At 37.7% G+C, this 24,951-nt stretch overlaps 3 protein-coding genes across 4 annotated transcripts in view; 2 read left to right on the forward strand and 1 right to left on the reverse strand.

Moving 5' to 3' along the window:
* Positions 1–164: 164 nt before the first annotated feature.
* Positions 165–8,257, reverse strand: ttc5 (tetratricopeptide repeat domain 5). Its single transcript, XM_062994213.1, has 10 exons — positions 8,184–8,257; positions 6,387–6,519; positions 5,615–5,826; positions 4,488–4,641; positions 3,324–3,415; positions 3,192–3,248; positions 2,851–2,997; positions 1,613–1,827; positions 1,301–1,445; positions 165–522 (listed from the first exon to the last, which is right to left on the reverse strand). Exons 1-10 carry the CDS (start codon positions 8,244–8,246, stop codon positions 403–405), a joined length of 1,338 nt encoding a protein of 445 aa, XP_062850283.1. The 5' UTR covers positions 8,247–8,257; the 3' UTR covers positions 165–402.
* On the forward strand, positions 4,688–18,847 carry man2b2 (mannosidase, alpha, class 2B, member 2). 2 transcript variants are annotated; one of them, XM_062994211.1, is made up of 20 exons: positions 4,688–4,887; positions 9,997–10,030; positions 10,128–10,274; positions 10,847–10,952; positions 11,926–12,098; positions 12,198–12,313; positions 12,489–12,666; positions 12,783–12,981; positions 13,338–13,528; positions 13,613–13,787; positions 13,997–14,133; positions 14,614–14,888; positions 15,395–15,586; positions 16,024–16,267; positions 16,456–16,566; positions 16,662–16,854; positions 17,380–17,523; positions 17,630–17,739; positions 17,932–18,052; positions 18,204–18,847. In XM_062994211.1, exons 2-20 carry the CDS (start codon positions 10,001–10,003, stop codon positions 18,293–18,295), a joined length of 2,934 nt encoding a protein of 977 aa, XP_062850281.1. In that variant the 5' UTR covers positions 4,688–4,887; positions 9,997–10,000; the 3' UTR covers positions 18,296–18,847. The 2 variants fall into 2 exon arrangements, with proteins under 2 accessions (XP_062850281.1, XP_062850280.1); XM_062994210.1 differs by lacking the exon at positions 4,688–4,887 and having other exon boundaries at positions 9,882–10,030.
* A 2,475-nt stretch (positions 18,848–21,322) lies between these two features.
* Positions 21,323–24,951, forward strand: part of acox3 (acyl-CoA oxidase 3, pristanoyl) — a 30,420-nt gene continuing 26,791 nt past the window's right edge. Inside the window, exons 1-4 of the mRNA XM_062994214.1 lie at positions 21,323–21,348; positions 22,547–22,701; positions 23,212–23,445; positions 24,806–24,880. Of these exons, the coding sequence (XP_062850284.1) occupies positions 22,570–22,701; positions 23,212–23,445; positions 24,806–24,880 (441 nt within the window). The 5' untranslated portion in view covers positions 21,323–21,348; positions 22,547–22,569. The remainder of the gene's footprint in view (positions 21,349–22,546; positions 22,702–23,211; positions 23,446–24,805; positions 24,881–24,951) is intronic.

The raw sequence follows: 24,951 nt of genomic DNA on the forward strand, positions 1-24,951 counted from the left end.
TTTTTCAAGTTGTGAGGATTATTAAATAATTATAGTAATCTCTGCACTAGTCACAGTTCTTGCAGTTATTCTGTGCACGTTTAACGGGGAACAGTGGCTTGTTTTAAATAAGTTAAGGATAAACTGTATATACAGGTGTACTGTAGATATTAATCCACAAATAATGTATTACCACTGTGGAGCACCACTGTAAAAGTTTTATTCTCTCAAATCTGAAACAGGCAGCAGGAGATAATTTAACAAAATGCCTAACAACCCCAGTTAATGTGAAACTTAAAAATAAATATGTACAAACAGTTTCAAATAAGAAAAGGCTACACAATATGTACAAAAAACAAACAACAACAACAAAAGGTCATTTTTTATCGTGCTACTCCACAGTCTTCATCTGCTTGCACTAACTCATTCAGTATGTGGTTTATAACTGACTGAAGTTGCTGTTTGGCTTTGCATCGCTTGTCTCTTTCCATTGACAATCAGCAGCAGAGGGGAGTCCACACGTATACTGCGGAAATCATAAGACTGAAACAAGAAAACAAAGCAGGGAAAATGATTAACACTCTACTACATATTATACAATGTTATTCACTTTATTTTATTTTTAGGTTTTATCACTGCTTTATTCTGGTCAGGTCACAGTGGATCAGACTTTATTAAAATCACTGGGCAATATGCAGTAACACACCCTGGGTCTTGGTCACCCCCTATTCCCCATCCCAGACATAGCCAGTTATGTCTGCATGTAGAAGCCTGACCGGCCAATAACACCACAGAGAATGAAAGTTTGGACCCCAGCAGTACAGTTGCCAGAGTTCTCCGCCAGAAATTGATTCATACAGAGAGCAGAATCATGTACAGAGAGTCATGCAAGGTTCACCATTATTCCCCATATCTGTGCAGGCATGTCAGCCCGCCAACAGACATCACAATTGCAGCAGTTTGTTAAGATTTTAACGTCATATTTTTACACTCCTTGGTTACATTCATGACAGAAACGGTAGTTACTCGTTACACAAGGTTCATCAGTTCACAATGTTATATCGAGCACAGTCTTGGACAATTTTGTATCTCCAATTCACTTCACTTGAATGTTTTTGGACTGTGGGAGAAACCCGGAGCACCCGGAGGAAACCCACGCACACACAGGGAGAACATGCAAACTCCACACAGAAAGGACCCGGACCGCCCCACCTGGGGATCGAACCCAGGACCTTCTTGCTGTGAGGCGACAGTGCTACCCACTTAGCCACCGTGCCGCCCCAATTGCAGCAGTAATGCGGAATTGTTATGTTGATAATACCTTATCGTTATGTGTTATGCTGTGTCTTTTCACTTGTGGTTCAGGAATGACAACTGTGTCTCCTATTAAAACACCCCATCCATCAGCAGTGTTATAAACCATAACCACACAACACGTCTCCTCGCTGTCCACCATTCCAAATGTGCTAAAAGAAACAATAAAAATGACAGGGTGACAGGAAAAGACTATTAAAATGCTGTTAGCAATTATTCATAAACATGACTACAAAGGTAGTGCCTACAATTCATACACAAAAATGTAAATTATACTAAAAAGTGTAAATGAAATAGAAGAATCTATTAATTCACTCACAAAGCCATACGGCCTTCCGTAGCCAGACTAAACACCACTTTTCCCATGGCTGCAACACCGGTGTTAAGGCCGTGTGTAAGTTCGGAAAAACTACGAGGCTCCAGGCTTCCATTGCGGCCTGTGGAGGAGCGGAACTGAGGCGAGGCACACGGACCCAAAGCAGACACGCTCAGAGAGGACAGCATGTTACGTAAGCGCCGTGCTTTCACTTTACCCTGAAGGAGAAAATGAAGAAATGATGAACCTCAGCTGGTAATAAGGCCAAGCTTATCCAGCACTCACAAATAAACAGGTATTTATCACTGTTAAAACCACCAACAGTGGGCATGGTGGCTTAGTGGGTAGCACTGTTGCCTCACAGCAAGATGTTCCTGGGTTTGATTCCCAGGTGGAGCGGTCCGGGTCCTTTCTGTGTGGAGTTTGCATGTTCTCTCTGTGTCTGCGTGGGTTTCCTCCGGGAGCTCCGGTTTCCCCCCCCCACATTCCAAAGACATGCAAGTAAGGTGAACTGGAAATACAAAATTGCCCATGACTGTGTTTGACATTAAAGACTTGAACTGATGAATCTTGTGTAACCAGTAACTACCTGTCCTGTCACAAATGTAACCAAAATGTGTAAAACATGATGTTAAAATCCTAGTAAATATTCAGATAAGCCAGTTGGTTTAGGAGTGGTCAAATGTAAATCTTGTGAAGCTGGCTTTTACACTTGGTGACTACTTCATTCTTATTGCCATTTTGCATCATGGCTTACCACCTAGTACTCTGTCAATGCCACTTAAAATAATAGTAAGAACTAAATTAAATTTAACACTGATATCATCACCAAAATAATTTTAAGTCAGTTTCAAATATTTCTGGAATGGCTTAGCTTTATAATGTAATTTATGTAATTTTTTAGAAGTGTTTATTTATATATTGTTTGTTTATTAGGATTTTAATGTCATGTTTTACACTTTGGTTACATTCATGACAGGTAGTTACAGGTTACACAAGAATCATCATTTCAACTTCAATGTCAAACCCCATCACAGGCAGTTTTGTATCTCCAAGTCACCTAACTTAAATGTCTTTAGACTGATGGAGTAATCTAAAGCTCCTGGTGGAAACCCACACAGATACAAGGAAAGCATGCAAACTCCACACAGAAAGGACCCTGACCGCTCCACCTGGAAATTGAACCCAGGAGCATCTGTGAGGCAAATATTGTAATAATTAGGTACTTCACTGAACCTCACCTTGTTTTCCATTAAAATAATGACTTGGTCCAGGTAGTTCAGCAAATACTTTTCCCTCTCTTTAGGCTCCTCCCAGCCCGGGTCGAGAGCAGCAGCTCGACTGTACCCGGCCAAAGCTGAACTGAACATCTCCTCATACTGGAACAGCTGATAATATAATATAAAGGTCTGCATGATGCTGTCAGTTAAATCACATTTACTCATAATCACATCCTTTGTGATGGCAAAAAAAACCATCAAGATAAACAGTAAAACAGCAAAAGCAAAACTTTGATGTAGTGGGAGAAGAAGCAAAATGAATAAATTACAGATAAAAAATAAAGAAAGAGGGATGTCATTACCGTGGACCGATTAAAGTGCAGATCAGCATTTGAAGCAGACGCTTTGTCAATTTTCTCCTGTAATAAAAATACAGTACATTAGCAAACATACAAACCAATAAAAAAATATCACCAGTTTGTGTGTATACTCACAGCTTGGGAATAGGCACCAAGAGCTTGCTGAGACATCTGAGGATTTTGTCCACTGATGAAGAACAGGGAGATGTATGCATTTCCTAAAATATCTAGCAAAGAAATAATGCACTTTAATTGATATAACTTGTTCATATAGAGATTATTAATTTATTTTAACTATTTTAACATATGATGGAGCCAAACCACAATAAAGAATATTTACATCAGGCCATCAGTGTAATGGTACAAACAATACATACGATGGATAAAATAAAATAAAACCTGTAATGCTACATTCATTTTAAAGACCTAATAGGGTGTATGGCCACAATCTGTGGATGTTACACCACTGTAAGAACAGCTGTCAGCAGTGACTGTGGGTTGAATGCTTCTTGAGCTTCCTTCAAACACTAATAAAATGACATATTGGAAGTCATCAGACCAAATGAAGTGGTATTTCAAAGTACCCTCAGCCCATGTCACTGTATTTATTACATTAGCATGGAGATACTGCACATTCCTGAACATGCTCAACAGTGGCATTGCCCAACAGAGACTGGGATTTATATGGATTCCCTAAATCTTTTCACAATATTATGTAAGGTAGATGGACAAGGACCTAAATTATTTGCAATCTTGCATTTTCAAAGTTGACAAAGTTTGGAACCAAGTGTTGAGACACAACCCATCTTTTGTTGGATCCTCCTTTATACCTAATGATGATATGCTTACCTGTTACCAAATTACCTGTGTAGTGTGGAATGTTTCAAAACAGTGTACCCTGAATATTTTATAAACCTTTCATCATTTTCATCTTTCATCATCAATCAAGTTATACCTAGAAGATTAAAAGTTATGTCTTTGTACTTTTGTCAGTTAAAGATTCAGGACCATAAACAAATAAGACTTGTTTTTATTGCATTGTACTTTTGTTGGTCGCAAATTTGGTTTTTGGTTGGGGTTTCTGCTTTTTTTTTTTTTTGAGGTCCAGGATTTATGCTTCTTACACAAAGTTATGGATCTTATGTGAGCAGCAGTGTTTGTAACTGTGAATCTGTACTTTTGTTCACGACAGTACACGCCTATCATTATCGCACTCAGCGGAGCACCAACATTTATGTTGCAATGTAAAATATCATAACTGAAGTACAGCCATGTCATTCAATAACAAGGTAAACTTACACCATGATGTTCCGTCTGTGACATCCAGCTGCACAGCCTGTCTAGCCAGGTCCACGCTCTCCATAATACGTTTGCCATGGTCCTGAGCGCCACCTTCTGGGGGCAACTGCCTCAGCACCATAGAAAGGTTTCTCAAAGAAACTTTATTCTTGTTCTGAAGCAAAGGATATTAAGGAAAATGCATTCCATAAAAAGAGACAGTCGTAATCAGACACTTTGACATCTTTAACGTTGAATAACAAAGAAAGAAAGAGAGAGAGAGAGAGAGAGAGAGAGAGAGAGAGAGAGAAAGAAAGAAAGAAAGAAAGAAAGAAAGAAAGAAAGAAAGAAAGACAGACAGACAGACAGAGAACACTCAGACAACACACAACAACAACAACAGGACCTGAGGGTACATATGGTACATATGGAGGTGCTATTTCAGTTAACATTGCGAGGCTAGTATAGATTATAAGTCAAACAATTCTTGATCATTTTGATTCTAAACCTAATGGATTTATTATACTCATAATAGTATAGGCAGAGTAGATTATATTATTTCTTAAATTCTATTAAACATTTTTGACATTACATTATACTAAATAGGGACCCACTAAATAGGGACACAATTATTGGTTAAAACTAGATATTTAGCACTGTTTACTCAGTAAATAAGAGGTCTAAACCTGGTCTACTCTCTCCTGAATGCCAGGATATTTAAGACACACCCTTGAAAACCTGTAAATCTGTTTCTGAAGAAGTGTTGAACCATATCAGATTTGACTCTTTTCCTCAGCTTTTTTTGTTTTGTTTTAATACAAACAAAAGAAATATACCATAAGAAATACTAAAGCATTTGTAATCTTTAACAATTCCTGTAGGTTTTATTGCAATATGACATCTGTACTTCTAAAGCAATGTGATAATGGTAGCACATGTGTTATGTCTGATAATACACGTATAAAGAGTTTTCTTCACTCGCCTGCAATAACATATCTACCAGAGGAGTAACCTTTTATCCACCCTTTATTTGCAAAACATTTTAAAAAGAGAATCAAGAGGCTTCTAAGAAGTTCTTTTCAAAACTCAAACATTTGCTCCAAACACTTTAACATATTTATCTATTTGACAAACAAGTACCCATTTACCTGCTGTAAGGCGCCTGTGAAACAGGTTTTTGCAGCAATCAGATCTCCTTTTTTCCAGTATTGCTCGCCTAATGTATTCCATGCTTCTACAAGGCCTGGCTCCAATTTAACTGCCTTTGAGAGGCTCTCCTCTGCTGCCTGACTAAACTGTGGAGCTGCGTTCAGACAGCGACCCCGCAGCAGCAGGTACTGAGCGCTGTTTCTGTGAAGTTCTGTTAAAAATGTAGATAAATGTGCATTTGAATGATTATTTGTGTATAATGGGTATTACATTGATTATGCAATTTCAAAATATTTTATAGTTGACATTACCCAATGTTATCTAACAGGGTCTGCAGTTTGTTTATATTTACATTTATAGCAATAAGCAAACGCTCTCGAGTTCTCACTTAATGAACATCTGGCTTAAATACAAGATATTTTTTATTACTACAAATAGTTCAAGAGCTAAATCTGCTGAAACCACCCCTGTTAGAACAAGAATATATAGCTGGAACAGAATGGTTTGGATACATTTACATCATTCATACAGAATACATCATTTTTCATTTCATTTTCATCAGTTTTATGCTGATCAGGGTTGCACTGGGCCTTGTTCCACCGTGAAACACTGGGCGCAAGGCAAAAATGCCCTGGACAGGGCACCAAGCTTTAGACTCCCCCCTTCCAGTCATGCACAACCTGATTAAGCAATATTGGCCCATTTTTATAACAAAAGGGCCAAAACAGACAAGAATAATAAGAATGACCTTGTTGTGTGATAAAAACTCACCTTCCTGCTGCTCTAGCTTCTCAAGTGTTTTATTGATTTCCTTGGTAACATCGTCTTGTTTTCTGCTGGCATCCTCCACACTGTGAGTTTCAAAATAGTGGTCTCTGAAGTGATATAGTTTATCCACAAGTTCCTAGGAGTAAACAAAAGAAAGATTTTGTTGCACAATTCAGAACAGATACATTCGACATGTAACACTACTGGAGTAGTAATATAAAAAAAGCCAAAAGCACAGACAGTTTACAGTGGTTTAGACATTAGTGTACAATAATGGTCTTGAAGTGACTGCATATTTCATTGTTTTTTATTGACTTACACAGCTGATTCAACTGACCACGTCATAAACAGTTTGAACTCTTGAGTCTTCATATCCTTCACATAAAAGCCCTAACTGTGTTGGTGTGTTGTGCTGCTGTTAGGAGCATGCTTATAACACTGTCATGTCATCTTGACTGCTGTACTGAAAATGGTTCACCATACAGCTATCAAATGCTCAGTGGTGGTCCTATGGTGCCCCTTTTTTCCTTTTCCCTTTTCTATTGAAGGAGGAAGGAAGACACAACTGTACATAACATAGCAAGGGATAAGCTACAGTTACTACAGAACTGTATAAGTATAAGCATATACACATAAGTGAATATGAGAAAAAAGTAATCTATTACTTTATGCAGAACACCTTCATCTCTCACATTATCTAGCTTTTATTTGATGGTTGTTGTGGTTATGCATCACTGGCCCTATATAAAAACATAACTGAAGAAATAAAAAGAAAATCATCCATCCTAATCCATTATTACTAGTGAGTTTAGGGTGACCTTTAGGGATGAAGCTGTGACTATGTCTGGGTTTATTTTCTTAAAAAAATGCCTTTACAAGAAAATACTACTTGTTGTAGCAGCAATGAAGTAAATTTTGGATCCATCCTTTTTTCCCTACATTTGTTTAGTGGCATGACAGCAAAATGTAAATGTGGACTTAAAATCACTGATATTAGTTCTGCTTTTAATGATTACAACACCAAATGATAAGTGAACAGATGAAATGACTAAGAACTGTCAATTTTTTAGCTTCAACACACCTGACTTGATTTACAGGCTTCTACTACCTCGACATGAATGTGCTGTTAGGAGTGGTTCGATTTAGTACAGAGTATCAGCATCAGAGGGCAATACCACCCAGAATTCTGGATTTGCCACGTTTTCTGATCATAATTCATAGTGTAAATGCATATTGTGTTGGCAGACAGAACATTGATCGTTCATTAAATCAAGTTAAATGGGCATAGGCGTTGGCGAGGTCTTCGACTGTGTGTCTAAGTAAATTTTTATGTGTGTGTGATGAAGGTTTTATTTATCGTTCTGTTTCATCTGCACCCTTGCTCAACTGATTCTGATATAGTAATGGGGGGTCAGGAATTTAAAACAATCATAGTTACTAGATCAGTGAAAGCAGTAAAATATCTAGGGCAGGGCTGTACCAGGAGTAGGAATGGGAAACACTATTGAACATACTTGAATTAAATAGAGACATGCAGACTATATACATTATGAAAACATTTATTCTTGCGCCCTAATACAGAGCACATTTTGTAAAACAGAAAGTCACGTATTATTTAATTATATGCATTATTACCTAGCAAGGCAGTCGTTGTTATAGTAACAGACTGTTGGTTAGTTATGCAGCAACAACGTAGCCGGATAGCAAGTGTTCTAATTATTTACATTTTATAATCCTAACACATGTATAACAACACATCAACAAACTGTTCAAGTGTCAAAATTAAAAAGCGGCTTCTACCTTTAAAACCTGCAAATTATCTTTGTCTGCTGCTTTCTGGTCACCATCGTCAACTTCAGCCATCTTTAGACAGCTAACGCAGAAACACTGAAATGCGACTCCTCCTGCTGGTTAGGAGGTCAACATGCATAATGCAAACAGAGCTGTGATTTTTTTTTTTTTTAAGCTGATACAAAGCCTTGAAACTGCACCGTGATGCATTGGGTGTGTATGCCTCACGAGAAAGGTTCGAGTCCCCGACTGGGCTGGGAAAAGTGTGAAGTTTGCATGTTACCCATATGCCCACGTGGGTTTTCTGCAGGCACTTCGATTTACTCCCACAAGTTAGTTTTAGGATTTATGTAAGTACACAGTACTTGAAACTTGAACATTCCTTGTGCTGATGTTTCTTTTACAGATAGTTTTCAAAGATTTATGCTTCAATATAGTGAATAAATAGCACTGAAATATGTTATATTCATTTAACCTGTTTACCTGCTAAATCCAATATCCTTTATTGCTATTTAGGTTAAATATTTCATCTTTATGAATAATTATAAAATAATAATTAAATTTCAAACTTGTTGGTTCGAAACTCAGCTCTGCTATCCAGGATGGGCGCCTACATGAACAACGATTGGCTGTAGTTCATACAGGGTGGGATGCCAGATTGGGACTGATGACCGTACACAAAGCTGATGCACATGTGAACTCGCCTCGTGCAGGTGAAAAGATGCAGTTGGCTACTGCACACGTGTCGGAGGGGGCGTGTGTCAGTCTTGCTCTCCTCAATCAGAAGTGGAGATCAGCATCAGTAGAGAGAAAGTGTAATGCAATCGGGTAATTGGATACGACTAGATTGGGAGGAAAATTGGAAAAGAGGCAAAAAAAACCATTTCTTGTGCTGATGTTTCTTTTAGAGGTAGTTTGCAAATGTATATTCAGATGATTGTTAATAAGAATACTCTGTTATGCTTTTAAGTTGCATTTTATACTTCATTTTAGTGGCTGAATAACATTAAAATTTACAGTTTACCTGCTAAATCCAATATTCCTTATTGCTATTTAATGTTAAACATTTCATCTTTATAAATAATTATAAAATAATAATTAAGCTCTAAGGGCTTAAATTAGCCATTATGCTTTAGAAGTAAACAGAAAAATTCATAAATATTTAATTTACCATCTCCTCATAACTGAAACATTGTCGTTTCTCTCTTTGTAGGTCTGTGAAAATAGTCGAAAATATTCAGTTTCACAAAGTAAATTAAATTTGTAGTATTTTACACTGGGGAAAAGGTAAAATGTGTATTTTAAAATAATCAATAATGTTAAAATATTTTATTATTATAAAATATAATAACTTTGAGGCATATTGTATGCCTAGTGAACAAGCGAGGAACAGTTTTGAAGAGTCGACTTGTTTTACACTTCTGAATCAGAATCGGAATCGACTCCTAACTTTCTGGAACGAACAAGCCTAGTTGTTGTATTGTTGCATATGTGTCGCACATTCTTGAGATGTTAAATTACACTGTAAACGTTATTATGATATCATACGTATACTTATTGTACATAAATTGCTTTTCTAGGTTGTTTAACGAAATACGCTTTCTTACCCATACAGGTTATTGGGTACCTTGGGAAGCTTAAATTGCGCATGCGCATGAAGTAGTCATATGGTGTCATGAGACGCTGGGCAGTCCCTGTCATGTTTTTAGTGTAATTTATCCGGAAACATGGAGCGCCCAGATGTGTTACTTGTGTTACTGTGCTTTTCTGTGTCAGTCAGTAATGCCGCCGAACCAATTCAAACGTTTGTTATTCCTCACAGTCACATGGATGTCGGATGGGTGTATACAGTCCAGGTAGGCTTGTTGTTTGGTGGTTGTAAACTTTTTACACGCCTGTGTCAGTAGTGATGATGGCAGGATGATGGTGATGATGATGATGGCTTTCTTGCAGGAGAGCATGCATGCTTATGCTGCCAACGTGTATACCACTGTTATAGAGGAACTGTCACGAGTGAAGAATCGTAGATTCATCGCGGTCGAACAGGAGTTTTTCCGGCTTTGGTGGGACACTACAGCTTCCAAGTGGCACAAGGAACAGGTGAGTAATGGTCCTTCCAGGATTTACACTCCTTTATGTTTCATGAGATCTTGGCAAAGATTTACATACACTTTATTACTTTGATTAAGTTTACATAAATCAGATAGTAATTACATTTCCCAACTTGAAAAGAAATTTCAGCATCATAATGTTGATTATTTTCATTTCATTTTTATATTTTATCACTTCTTTATCCTGTCAGGGTCGCACTGGGTCCGGTTTCCCAGAAACACACCCTGGAGAGGATGTCAATCCATTTTTCTTAGGCATTGTCAATCATGTCTGTACATAGGCGCCTGACCGGCCATTAGGGGATTCGAACCCTGAATCCCAGTAATAGTGGACTAGGATAATATACAGCTACACCTCACCTCACATTTTTATGAAGTCACAGTTTATAAATCTTTAGCAAACATTTATATAATGCCACAATTTATAAAAATTTCTTTAAGAATAGCTACATGTTTTTGCCATACCCCAACTCCACCAGTGAGGAATATGGTATTTAATGAAACACATAATTATAGTGATTGTACAGCAAGTGTTTTAATGTAGACTCGATTTTGTGTCAGGTTAGACAGCTTCTGCAAGAGGGGCGTCTGGAGTTTATCATTGGAGGCCAGGTAATGCATGATGAGGCAGTGACTGATATAGATGACGCCATCCTTCAGCTGACAGGTTTGTGCTTTCAATGTTATGAATATTACAACTGTGTTTTACTTGTACTACAAGTAAAGTAAAACACAATAATAAAGATTATTGCTTTATTTACATATATTAAGCGCTAGACATATCACACATTTTTTGTATTACAAGTACAAGTAAAACACTTGTACTGTGTTTTACTTGTACTATCGTTTATGTTAAAAAATATGCACACAAGGTATAATGGTATACAGATTTTACAAGCTTCATGGGTAATGAAATTTTGGAATCAGCTCTAATTCCTAGTGTTAAAACTTCAATTCAACTTCATTTCAAAAATCAATTCCATAAAATTATATTTTAGCTTTATGTCCTTAATAATGTTTTCTACCTAACAGTAGTTTTTTAAATAACTGTATCTCAGACCTAGACAACAGATGGATAAACCTAGTAGTGTTTAGTCAATTGATAATTTATTTAACCTCTTTAACTCCACACAGTTGCATGCAGGTACAAAATCATAAAGTCATATATATTTACATTTTACATTTACATTTTTGGCATTTAGCAGACCTCTTTATCCAAAGCGACTTACAGTCTAAGCAATTGTGGGTTAAGGGCCTTGCTCAAGGGCCCAACAGTGGCAACCTGGCAGGGGTGAGGTTTGAACCAGGAACCTTTTGCTCACTAGTCCAGTACCTTAACCGCTAGGCTACAACTATATATGACTATATAGTCATATATATATATATATATATATTTTAAATATAACAGCATATCTAATGAATACCTGAAGTACTGTTTTAAAGATTAACATCTCTTAAATATGTTCATTATTTAAGCATTTAGGCTTTTATTGAAAAATATTTTCGTTACGGATAAAAATGACTACCAGTACGACAATTTATAAACCTATATTTTGTGTAGTGGATGTAATAAAAACATCAGTATCAGTATGTTTTTTTTTCTTTTACTCATCAATACCTTCCTTTTTTCTTTACTGCAGAGGGACATGGCTTCTTGTATGAGACATTTGGTGTCAGGCCTCGGTTCTCCTGGCATGTTGACCCCTTCGGTGCTTCCTCCACCACTCCTGTTCTTTTTGCCCTGGCCGGATTTGATGCGCATCTCATCTCTCGCATTGACTATAATCTTAAAGATGACATGCAGAAATCCAAGGTTGTCCTGCTTTCCTAATTACCCCTGTATTACACTGTGCACATTTAGATACTCTATATTGTTTCCTTATTATTCCTTATTGTGTTTATATGTATACAGGAACTGCAGTTTGTGTGGAGAGGTTCACCCTCTTTGGAAAAGAGCCAGGACATTTTTACCCACACCATGGACCAGTATAGCTACTGCACACCATCATACATTCCTTTTTCAAACAGGTGAAACAGTATTCCATCACCAGTAAGTTATGCCTTGCTGCTGGACTGTAATTTGCTGACTCCTGACCAATATTTTTGTCTTTGACCTGTCTAATCTTCAACATATCTAGAGACATTTTTGCACATGTTAAGGCTTTGCTTAACATTTTTTTTTAACATTAATTGTTTTAATTAGATCAGGATTTTACTGGAATGGAGTTGCTGTATTTCCAGACCCGCCTAAAGATGGTGTGTACCCAAACATGAGCCTGCCAGTTACAAAGGAATCTCTGGAACCCTATGCCCAGACCATGGTAGCAAACATCAAACAAAGGGCACAGTGGTACAGAACCAACCATGTTCTTTGGCCCTGGGTAAATACAGTTTCATATTGGTGCCAGCCAAACACTTTTTTATTACTGTCAGGATGTATTTACATACCCACCAGCTATATGTAATTAACACTTTTAGAGGATATTGGCATTTACAGGGTTGTGACAAGCAGTTCTACAATGCTTCAGTGCAGTTCACAAATATGGATGTGTTGATGAACTACATAAATAAAAACAGCAATAAATTTGGAGTGACAGTTCAGTATGCCACTCTCCAAGACTACTTCCAAGCTGTACACCAATCAAATCTATCCTGGGAGCTGAGGGAGAGTCAAGACTTTCTCCCTTATTCTTCTGGTATGTTAACCCAAATTCATTCTCTTATCCAAAATAATATTTCTTATAAAAACATAAGCAGGAATTTATTTGCTTTTCGGCTTTTTTGCCTTTCTAAAGACACAGAATGGCACATAATTGTTTTAAAAATAATAAGAGAGAATTTCACATTTTTATTTTAACAAACAACAATATGTTTATTAATTGGGATGTTGCAGTGGCACAGCATTTTAACACGCTAGTCCACCACTGCAGAGTGTTATCTCAGCAGAGCCACTGACCTGGCTTGGTGTCCACACAAACAGATCAGGTGGTACGAAGTTTACATCACTGATGTACGTAGATCACTAAAAGAACTTTTTTATTTATTCCCTTAGAACCCTTCCAGTCATGGACAGGATTTTATGCATCCAGGAATTATTTGAAAGGCATAGCAAGAAGAGCCAGTTCACTTCTTCATGCTGCAGAATCTTTATTTGTGCGCTACCACCTCAAGTACCCAGATGGCCCTGTCCAGAAAGAATGGGCCATGGTTAAGCTTAAAGCTCTAAGATGGGCAGTCTCAGAGGTGTGTAATTAGAAAATGTCAATAAAAACAAATATTTACAACTTACAATAAGTGCAATAATGGTTTTATTATTCACCTAACCAGGTTCAACATCATGATGGCATCACAGGTACTGAATCACCAAAAGTGGCTGATATGTACACTGATCACCTGACAAAAGGTATGATGGGAGTGGAAGAGCTATTGGCAGCCTTATTTCTTCTCCCTCAAAACCCTGCTATTCCTAATGACATCCATAGTTACTACTCAAATAGGCCAGGTAAGCAGGATTTGTTAACCTTATGCATAAATTATTTTAGTGTATTTACATTATTTAGAAAAAAAAAACTGAACAAAGATCAACATGCTCTGTGCATACACAGTATTTTTCAAGATTTAAAAAACAAACATGTTTGTTCTGATATTAGATACAGAATACAGATAACAGAATGTTATTAAATAAAAACATGTTCATTTTTTATAACGCAGACTCATCAAAAGACCTTGAACAACACATTATTGTGTATAACCCACTGGCCTGGAACATCACAACTTTCATCAACGTTTCTGTAAAATATCCAATGGCACTTGTGTTTGATGATAATGGGACGGCAGTTCCTGCACAGGTAATTCATTCAACCAGCCTAATATATACGCATTTATTTACTGCTGTGGTATAAAAACTGCGTACCATTTTGCGACCCGTTATCTTATTTTAAACGACCCGCGAGGTATTTAAGAAAGAAGAAGACGGGTGGCACGATGGAACATTGGGTATCACTGTCGCCTCACAGCAATAAGGGCCTGGATTTAATTTTTTTAATCAAATCAAAACAAGTAAATGGATTCAAGCTCTTTCAGTGAGGTAATACTCTGTTAATGTGAAAAATAATTGGCACATTTGCCCATGTGCCAAGATACATTCCAGCAAAGCATACTTTTTTGTGCAGTTATTGAACACTTCAACATTTTACATGTAATTGGTTGGTGAGCAACATTTTCAGGGCCCCTACACACTCCAAACTTTTCATCAAAGTCAGGTATTTACCATTTGTACCAATATACTTCCAGTATTTATTACAGTAAATAATATTATATTTCTTCAGATCCAGCCATCTGCAGAATCACCTGATGACTACGACCTTTTCTTTGCAGTAACACTGGGTGGACTTCAGTACAGAAAATTCCTCATCCAGTTCCCACAGTCAAAGAGTAAAAGGTCTGACCATGGACTTACTTATGCAGCCAGGGTGGTGACTTTTAAGAGACGAAACGTGAGTGAGTGGAAGAAGACAGGGCGAATGCTTCTACCTGTGATAAATGAGTGCTACACACTGCTGTTTGACCAGGAGACAAACCTACTAGACAGTATTGAAATTAGGTCAGTTCTCTTATTCACAATTGCCTTTATTAATCAAATTGTATATTAGGCTTATGAAAATAAGCATTTTATAAATTGGCTGCATTCACTTTCACTATACAGCATATAAATGTCATCTATAATTTATTATTCTGTCTTTAAAATGTGTGGTTTGTCAGAACAAATGTGAGAAAAAATATTTTTTTTCTTAACAAAACATACTGTAGAAAAGCTTTAACAATCCAGTTTAGGTTGGATTTTCAGATAGCACCTAGCCTATATAAACAGTAATCTTTCCATCTACTAATTCGTTCACGTTGCTTGTACTGGGTGCTACCTGTGCTTGTGAGTGTGAAAGGGACTTTAGAGTATTAGAAGCACAACTTTCATTTAACAGTTATCAGCTTGCTTCAGTTAGCAAAGTGGCCTCATTGTTGACTAAAATAGTAAATTATTCATTTTAAAGGACAAATGTTAGCATTGCTCTGAAGAAAATTAATTTGCTGTTTTGCAACTCTTTGTTTCAGGCTTGAAAATAAAATAATTAAAATTCGTCAAGACTTCTGGGAGTACAAGGCTAATGGAGATGTCCATGCTGGGCCTATCTCTGACAACTATATTTTTACAGCTAATAACTTTGCTGCTCCAGCATATAAATCAGTCAAGATGCAGATCATTGCAGGAAAAATAATTTCTGAGATCCGGCAGTATTTCTACAGGTAGAACATTAGGATTCTTTCTACATCTTTGTATTGTTTAAGTCCCCTAAACCTTAAATCAGGATTTAAATCATTCAATTTTACTGAAAGGCTAATTTTAATAAAATGAATTAGGGGTGCTTGATTAATGGAAGGCTTAGCATGCTTTTCTTTACAAGATATGGTTTTCTGTGAGTGGCAATTGGGGAAATGGAAAAAGCAACTTGACTGAGAGAAAAGTGGGAAATCCAAAAACTGAAATTAAAGATATAATGCTGATGTATATGTAAAGATGAAATTTGTATTGTGTTTTATGCTACTAAATAAAAAAGCATAATGTACTGTACTCCAGTGTAAGGTAATTATTTCATAAATAAATACAAAGGCAGATGGAAGTGTTGCAGAATAATTTGTACAGAAAATATGCACTGTGCACTTATGATGTATCTTTTTTACAGAGAGGAGTCTGATGAGAATTACACTTATTCTGTGGTCACTCGAGTGCCGGTGGGTTTTAAGGACAAGTTATTATGTCATAGATTGGATCAGAGCTACGCAGTGGGTCCTCTGCTAATAAATAAAGAAGCTGTACTCAGAACCACCACTAGTCTGAGTAACAACATGACTATTTATACTGACAACAATGGCTACCAGATGATAAAGAGACAGTACAAGCAGTACACCACCAACACATTATCTCGGGTAAGAACACATGCAAGATGCCTACATAAACTGTCAGTGTCTCCTGGTGAAACTGAACATGACCCTGACCAAGATAAAATAGTTGATAAAAATTAGCAGTAGCTGAATTTGATATATTATTATATATTTTTATATATATTTTATGTTTTCAATAATGTGTGTGTTTATATTTCTGTGTGGGTGTGTAGAACTACTACCCAATGGTCAGAAAAGCCTTTATTGAAGATGACTTCAGCAGACTGGTCCTACTTTGCGAAAGAGCACATGGTGTGGCTAGTCTAGACCAGGGTCAAATAGAGGTATGAGGAACTTTTACCTTTAACTTTTAACACATTTACCTGTACTTACTGGTTGCATTTTTGGAAGGTTAAGGTATCCTCTCTTGTTTTTATAGGTGATGCTTCACAGGCGGCTGTGGAACAACCAGGAATGGAATCTGGGCTATAATTTGACCCTGAATGACTCCTCTGTGGTGCGGCCAGTACTGTGGCTAATGCTTGGCTCTCCTGCTGTTATGGCATCTCTTTCTCAGCAGGCAACATTAAGCCTACAGCACAGACCTGTGGTCTTACCTATCGACAAACCTCGTGAGTTAAATGTGTCTCACTGGTCATTTTATTAGGTACAGTAACGGTCACTTTGTAGGTGTACAGTTACTGACTAGAACCATGGGATAACATGGTGCATTTTTATGCTAGAAGTGTCTAAAATAAGATAGGAAATTGTGGACATAAAGGATGCTTATGGTCAACAGTAGGCAGCTCAAATATGCTCTAGCATTCCACAGTACTTGTTTATGATTAAGAGGCTCAAAACATTGCACACACCATTACACCAGCAGCAGTATAAACTGCTGACTCAAGGCAGGTTGGGTCTATAGTTTAATGTTATTCCCACCAGAGTTTAACACCAGAGATAGTCCGGCAGTGTTTTATTAATCTTTCGCCATCCAGTTTCTGTAAGCCTGTGTCCACTTTAGTCTCTTGATCCTTGTCTGTGTTTTTTGCATTGTGCTGCTGCTGCTGCATGTTGAGCTGGAATAAATACATGAATCAGCAAGTCTACAGGAGTTCCTACTAAAGTGTATGCCAACAAAATATCTTTTGCTACAGATAAACCATGGAATAGAAGAGAGAAAATTAATGGACCCACTGTCCAGTCTGTAGTTTTGCCTAAAAATCTTCACTTGCAGTACCTCAGTATTCCTGGATGGAGCTATGTCAAGCATATCCACCCTCTAATGAACTTCAGCTCAGGTACAAAGCTAATTCCAAATCACTGATACTGATCCAATTCCATTAGCAAAGAGAGTCTTAATATTTATCCACTTTCTGCATTTGGTAACGTGATTATGATGTACAGGTGGAGAAAGATCTGAGACCGACTTTAATCGGGTTCTACTGAGGATTATTCACTTGTATGAGAAAGGAGAGGATCCTGTCCTCTCCAAACCTACAACCATCAATCTGAAGGTAAAAATAGTTACAGTTTACTGTCTCTTTTTAATATGTTTGGTACAGCTTTTCATTAAAATGGACAACACAAAAATGTAGCCATATGAGCTACAACAATGCATCCATAAAATTAGGACAGGACCATGTTAACACTGAACTATTCTGATCTTAGTTTAGAGAGACAAAGTTTTGTCTGTCTTTTCTTCACAGGAAGTGATGAAAGGCATAGGAGAGGTAAATAATGTGCAGGAACGCTCACTTACAGGAACCTGGGATATCTCAGACCTCCAGAGATGGAGCTGGAAGACTGCTGAGAATGAGAACAGTACAGGTATTCTCATTAAACATTTGCCATACTGTTATTGACTGCTTCCTTCTCTTATTTGATAACAAATTCCTAAGTATATTAGAATAGTATACAGTATTAGAATATATACTCTACTCTAATGTCTGTGTTTTGTGTGTTTTCTTTTTTCTTTCAGAGAACACCAGCTTCTTTAGTGGCGTGACCAAGGACTTTAGTGTGACCATTTCACCAAAAGAGATCAGAACATTTTTTATTTACTTTAAATAGACTCCAGGCTTTGGCTGAGTTTGTTTAGTTTATTATTTTCACTTGTTTTGAAAGTTCTGGTATTTTTTCTATGCTGTGATAACCATAATGTTACCATCATCTATAGACTGAACCAGTAATGTAAATTCCAAATCAGTGTTCATGTTTCCACTGGTTGCTTTGTAGACATTGATATGAAAGAGTGGCCACACTGGTTTTGTTAAGGATATTGCAAGGAGACAAAACACACCTTTAATTTAAATTAAATCAATAATTTTGAATATTCTGTCTGAGAAAGAGTCAACAAGTCAGAGAAAATCTGTCTAGAAAAATTCTGTTAAAGTTCTATTTTTACTTATTGCAGTTTTCAGAACAAACCCAGAATTCAGGTGAATAAATCCTTTAGCTGTCTTCTGTGAAGATCATTTCTGAATTATTTTTGTAGTTTTCGATGATTATTCTGTTTGTAAGAAAATTACCTTTTGAACAGATTTGAATACAATGTTAAATGAAAATTTTTTGTTTACAGTATATGATTATTTGAGTATTGCTTCATTAAAAATTGATGATTAACCTTTTGTGTGGTTGCCTAAGATATCAAAATAGGTTGATGTCAGCTGTAGGATCACAGAGAAATAACATTTGCAGAATTATTAAAATCTAAAGACTACCGTGACATACATTCCTTTACAGGTGTATGTAAACCATATAGCTACATATAGAACTATCAGACAAATCATTTTGCTCATGTGTATATATATATACTCATGCGTAAAGGAAGGTAAGTGGTTTCAAATACTTCGTGCGAAGTCCCTTTGCCAACATATCAGCCCTAAGTCCACTTTTCTGTAATGCTTGATAAAATCTGAAATCTCAGGCTCAGGTTATCCCCATGTTGATTCTGTGCTGGCTAAACCAGACTTTGGTTGTTTTAGATCATTGTTGTGTTTAGTAATCTTACCATGAACCAGTTTAAACTTATTGTCAAAGGCTACCAGGTAGTCATTTAACTGCTTGGTATTTCTTGGAGTACATGATGCCTAACAAGGTTTTAAGATATTCCACCAAACATAACCTGGTATCCAAGGACGGATTAAAGATAGTCTGGGCCCCTGGGCAAAGAGTTTTCAATTCATCTGCCAGGCTCATGTTCAGATCTGAAGGATATGCTGCAGCGAGTGAGTTAGCCTTTAAAGTGAGCTCACTGTTGGACATATTGTCAGGCATGAAAAGAACATCAAATAGCTCAGTTAAGTGTGTGTATGCATTCAAACTGCTTGAAATTGCTTGTCTTAAATTTAAATAATTGCTAAATTGCTAAATTAATTTGTGTCTCTGCGCTTAAGAGAAATTGAACATAATAATTTTGAAACAATACAAATTCAGAAACATTAAGTAAGGGCCTGAATCGCATATTTGCAACAAAACGTCTGTTATGAAATATGGTAGCTTGCCTGGCAATTTGTAGGTCCCTAGAAAGTCAAGGAGCCATGGTAAACGACTTCTATGGAAGTCAAGGGCCCCATAGCAGGGGCCCTCGTGATCAAGGGCCCTCTAATGGTATGCCCTGCTCTTCTCTAGGGCCCCCTGGTAGGGGCTCTCATAACCAGGGCCCTCTAAAAATATGCCCCCCTCTTTCCTAGGACCCCTAATAGCCAGAAGTCGAAGTCAGAGCAGTGCCACAACGCCTCATCCATTTTCATAAGGGGCCCAAAAGCATGGCTAGGGCCCCCAAAAGCATGCCTAGGGGCCCCAAAAGCATGGCTAGGGGCCCCAAAAGCATGGCTAGGGCCCCCAAGAGGCCCTGGGGTCAAAGTCCCTAATAGTCAGAGGATCCTTAAAATGGAGGGCCCTCGGAAATAAAAATATATTGTATCATAAATGTTGATAGGCATCGCAAAATGTTTTGGGCCCCCTGACCTCAAGGGCCCCTGGGCGCTGGCCCCACTGGCCCGGTCAGTAATTCAGCCATGCTGGTATCTAATTCCAGTAGTAACTCAAGACACCTACATTTGTGCTTAAACAAACAAAAATGCTTTTTGACACTTTTCAAAAGGTTTATTGGCATAAAGGTGGTGGTAGTGTTTTTATTTTCCAAACAGGCATTTTTTTAATAAAGTCGCTCTTTATAAAAGGTGCCAATGAAGTGCCTGAAGGCAATAATAAGGGTGTCAATAATTCAGTTTCTGTGTGCATTTTTGATATTTCTTTTGAAGAATATAACACAGTAACATACACAGATGAGGCATAACATTATGACCACCTTCCTAATATAGTGTTGGTCCCCCTTTTGCTGCCAAAACAGCCCTGACCCATCAAGGCATGGACTCCACTAGACCCCTGAAGGCACCAAAATGTTAGCAGCAGATCATTTAACTTCTGTAAGTTGCAAGGTGGGGCTTCCATGGATCGGACTTGTTTGTCCAACACATCCCACAGATGCTGGATTGGATTGAGATCTGGGGAATTTGCAGGACTTAAACTCGTTGTTGTGCTCCTCAAACCATTCCTGATCCATTTCTGCTTTGTGGCGGGGCACATTGTCCTGCTGAAAGAGGCCACAGCCATCAGAGAATACCGTTGCCATGAAAGGGTGAACATGGTCTGCAACAATGCTTAGGTAGGTGGTATGTATCAAAGTAACATCCACATGGATGGCAGGACCCAAGGTTTCCCAGCAGAACATTGCCCAAAGCATCACACTGCCTCCGCCAGCTTGCCTTCTTCCCATAGTGCATCCTGGTGAAATGTGTTTTTCAGATAAGTGACACAACCTGAGATTTGACAGGTGTTTCAGCTGGTAGAGTGGGAGACGTGCAGCAACATGGTCCTGGAAATCTGGGTACAAACACATCCAGTAGGTCTCAGTAAGAGGGTTCGTAAATGACTTTCCTTTGGCTATTATTTTCCTTCCACTACCACCCAGAAAACCATGTTTAAGCCATGTAGAATCTTATCAGTATAATTTCTCACTAACATCCAGTTGGTGGCGGTATGAAAGCATTACTGTGAACCCAACTGTCAGATCTCCTACAGAAGAAGATTTAGGCTTTACTACAGTACTGTACAGACTGGTGAGTGGTGCAATGAAATCTTATTTCTGTAGTCTAAACATAACGCTGTTGACATGGTACATAAAATATTGTGAATGCTTTGATCACCACTGAAAATATTAATTGAAGTCTTATTAAAGCGAGGTTGAATTGTGTTTGATGAGTAGCTGCATACTGCAAATACAGTACAGTTATACAAACTTGAATAACTGCACGTACATGAGTAGACATTTGTTTAACAAGTATTACATGGTAAACAGTACACTAATATGGTTTGGTTGATAACTGTGAACTCTGAGTATTCAATTATACAAAGAATGACTACATTGCTGTATTGCATACACTGTATGTACGTGTGGTTATGATACCTTCAAGTGCTTTTAGAATTAATGTAAATGACAGTTCCAACCTAACCTGTTCACACTAACGTAGTGTCAAACAATGTGATATCCAGTTTTGATAATGTCCTTTTTATCGTAGCAGAGAAAATGCTATTTTAGGGTCTTTGTATATTTGTATATATTAAATACAACTTTTGATAGTCTGGTTAAACAGACATTGGCTTATCTCAAGCAGGTGGGTAGAATCAAGAGAGTTGACTCTACATTAAAAATGTAAAAATTATTATTATTATAAAAAGTCATTATTATTATATGAACTAAATATATTTTAAAGACAGCTTGCCCAACACTGCTAGATAGCTACTAACTTTACATTAATATTGCGCTTAGAAGTCATGACTTTGCATATAGGTCATACGTGTTGGGAACCTTTGGACTCATTTAGAGAAGTCGATTCCACACAAATTTCTCGACTCTTGAAGCAAAACATATAAAAGCCCCTTTTTAATTTGTAAAGTTCTGTAAAGTTTTCATGGTCTCGGAAATTCGATAAATGTTAAAATGTTAGTACCTTTTATAACACAAAGCATTGGGTTCGACTCCTAATGATCAATTCTGAACTTAAAGAATCGACTCATAAGGATAGATTCTCACCCCTACCGGGAAGTGGTGGTAGACAGTCAGCAGCAGAGTCGGTTCCTACACAGACGCCTGCTAAGTTAGTGAAATATTATCCTTAATTCGTTTTTTCTTTAAAGAATTAAAGAAACAATTCAATGTGTTTTTCTTCATAGTAAAGATTAGTATTAATTATAGTAGTAGGATTTATATGTTGTTTGGTGTGTATATGCCACTTAAGATTATTTTTTATGTTTAAGAGTACCACAAAAATTTGCCTGGAATGTCAGAGAAGATGGACAAAGACATCACAGAGCTTCCTAAAGGTCCCTTAGATGATTACAGAAAAAAGTCATCCTTCAACTGGAAGGAAATGTTGAGGTTCATGGAGGGAGAGGAAATAATTGCTTTCAAGGTAACATGATGGGTTTATACTGTTTTTCTTCTATACATGAATTTCATGAATGTTTACTGTGTGTGATGGTGTTTTATTTCTTCAAATGTCTTTTAAGAGTTCTTTGACTCCACAGTAACAGCTTCAGTAAACATGGGTTCTTGGCATAGTGTAAAGTTGTAGTCTGGGGTGAACATTATTCATTTGTCCTTTAATTGGTGTTTTAATGGTGGTGGTAAAAAGGCCTGTCTAAAACATTGGCCTAAAATTTACACTAGCTTCTCTTGTGTTAAGATATGACTGCCAGGCTATAGCATATGCTGGGGACTAGTGGCATTGCAAGAGACCATTGATTTATTGATCAGTTTGAATAACAATGTACTGATTTGCAATAACCTTTTCCTCTAAATGGTCACAAAGAGTGGCAGCAAAATTATAGTTCAGCGTCTGCATTTGACAACTTTACCAATCTGTATAGCATGTTTTACTATTTTCTCTTTATCTCTATTATGTCTCCAACTCCTCGAGCAGCAATACATTTTCCACACGTTAGAGAACGACCCACTTTTTGCCAGGCAGCCAGGTGAGGATGTTTCGGTGGAGATGAAAAGAGATATCACGTTTCAGCGCTGTAAACAGCTGTTTAGGTATGATTTTCTGACACGGGACGAGATTATGCAGAATCCATTCAAGGTGACTATCCTCAATGACTGCCTGGGCATGTATGACTGGTCTCTGGGGGCCAAGTTCTTCCTTAACAAAATGGTAAGTAGGACAGTATTTAAAAACAATGTCTATAATCTTCTCCTAATGACAATTATAGAAATAAAACATACTACTTAAAACTGCTGTTTAAAGTACCTAAATGTACATACATGTTACTACAATTACTAAAATGCGGCACGGTGGCTAAGTGAGTAGCACTGTCGCCTCACAGCAAGAAGGTCCTGGGTTTGATCCCCAGATGGGGCGGCCCGGGTCCTTTCTGTGTGGAGTTTGCATGTTCTCCCCGTGTCCGCATGGGTTTCCTCCGGGTGCCCCGGTTTCCTCCCACAGTCCAAAGACATGCAAGTGAGGTGAATTGGAGACACTAAATTGTCCATGACTGTTTTTGATGTAACCTTGTGAACTGATGAACCTTGTGTAATGAGTAACTACCGTTCCTGTCATGAATGTAACCAAAGAGTAAAACATGACGTTAAAATCCTAATAAACGCCGCTCAGGTGGCGCAGCGGTAAAAAGAAACGCGCTGCAACCAGGGCTGGATTCTGAGAAGCGTGGTATCGAATCCAGCCTTGCTTTACCGGTTCGAAGCTGAGTGGCTATATGAGCAACGACTGGCCGGTTGCTCATGTGGGGGGTGGGACAAAGAACCGGATGTGGGTCTCTCTCTGTCAGAATGCGATTGCGTTTTCTGCCGGCTGATTGGAGGCGCTTACACAGAGATGGGAGAGGGTGCCCTTAGGGTGTGTCTCTCCGCATGCAACGCTAGGTGGCGCCAAACTCGTCAATGTGTGGGTGGCAAAGATGCATCTGGCTGCTGCTCGTGTTTCAGAGGGGATACGGGTTAGCTTCAATCACCTCCGTCAGGGCAGGGTTCGGCATAGACAGAGAGGAAGCACGATGCTAATTGAACAATTGGATGTGCTAAAAGGGGAGAAAAAGGGGTAAAAAAAATAAAATAAAAATAATAATATCCTAATAAACAAACTAACAAACAATTACTAAAATGAACATATTGTTCTTATTAGCATATTACCAAGTAGCCCCCTTATGATTCCATCAGGTACAACTAAAATCTAAAGTTTACATACGCTTGGGTGGTACATGTATGTCATGGCGGTCTTGATATCTTAATGAAGTGTTTTTTTATGTGATTGTTCAGACAAGTTACTTCTTTATCCAAACAACTTTCACAAATTTGAGATTTTTTTAATGTTTACTGTAAGTTTTATAAATACAAATACAGCAACTCTGTACAACTTTTACATAGGTCATATGCTTAGGGACTGATTTGCATGCTTTGATCATAGCACACACTGTATAGATCTAAATGTTTCACCCATCAGGTATTTCTTCATGAGAAATAAAATAATGACATAACTGATTTTTTTTTTGTATCAGATGTTTGCAGGCACAATGGCTAATTCTGGATCCCAGAGGCACAACAACTTTGTGGAGGGTGTTGAAGACATGAGGGTAAAAGTGATTTTCTGTGGTTTGGCTGAAGTTCATGCAGCAATGTTAACAAGTTAATGCAGCACTGCGTC

Source organism: Trichomycterus rosablanca, chromosome 4 (assembly GCF_030014385.1).
Source record: "Trichomycterus rosablanca isolate fTriRos1 chromosome 4, fTriRos1.hap1, whole genome shotgun sequence".
NCBI classification, from domain to species: Eukaryota; Metazoa; Chordata; class Actinopteri; order Siluriformes; family Trichomycteridae; genus Trichomycterus; species Trichomycterus rosablanca.

Coding starts and splice junctions, on each gene's coding strand:
- ttc5 (XM_062994213.1), bottom strand. CDS start 8,246: ATGGCTGAAGTTGACGATGGTGACCAGAAAGCAGCAGACAAAGATAAT. Junction 3,249..3,323: donor TTGGTGCCTATTCCCAAGCT/GTGAGTATACAC, acceptor TTTTTATTACAG/GAGAAAATTGACAAAGCGTC. Junction 1,446..1,612: donor ACGGAAGGCCGTATGGCTTT/GTGAGTGAATTA, acceptor TGTTTCTTTTAG/CACATTTGGAATGGTGGACA.
- man2b2 (XM_062994210.1), top strand. CDS start 9,902: ATGGAGCGCCCAGATGTGTTACTTGTGTTACTGTGCTTTTCTGTGTCA. Junction 10,031..10,127: donor GATGGGTGTATACAGTCCAG/GTAGGCTTGTTG, acceptor GCTTTCTTGCAG/GAGAGCATGCATGCTTATGC. Junction 16,268..16,455: donor CCACCAACACATTATCTCGG/GTAAGAACACAT, acceptor GTGGGTGTGTAG/AACTACTACCCAATGGTCAG.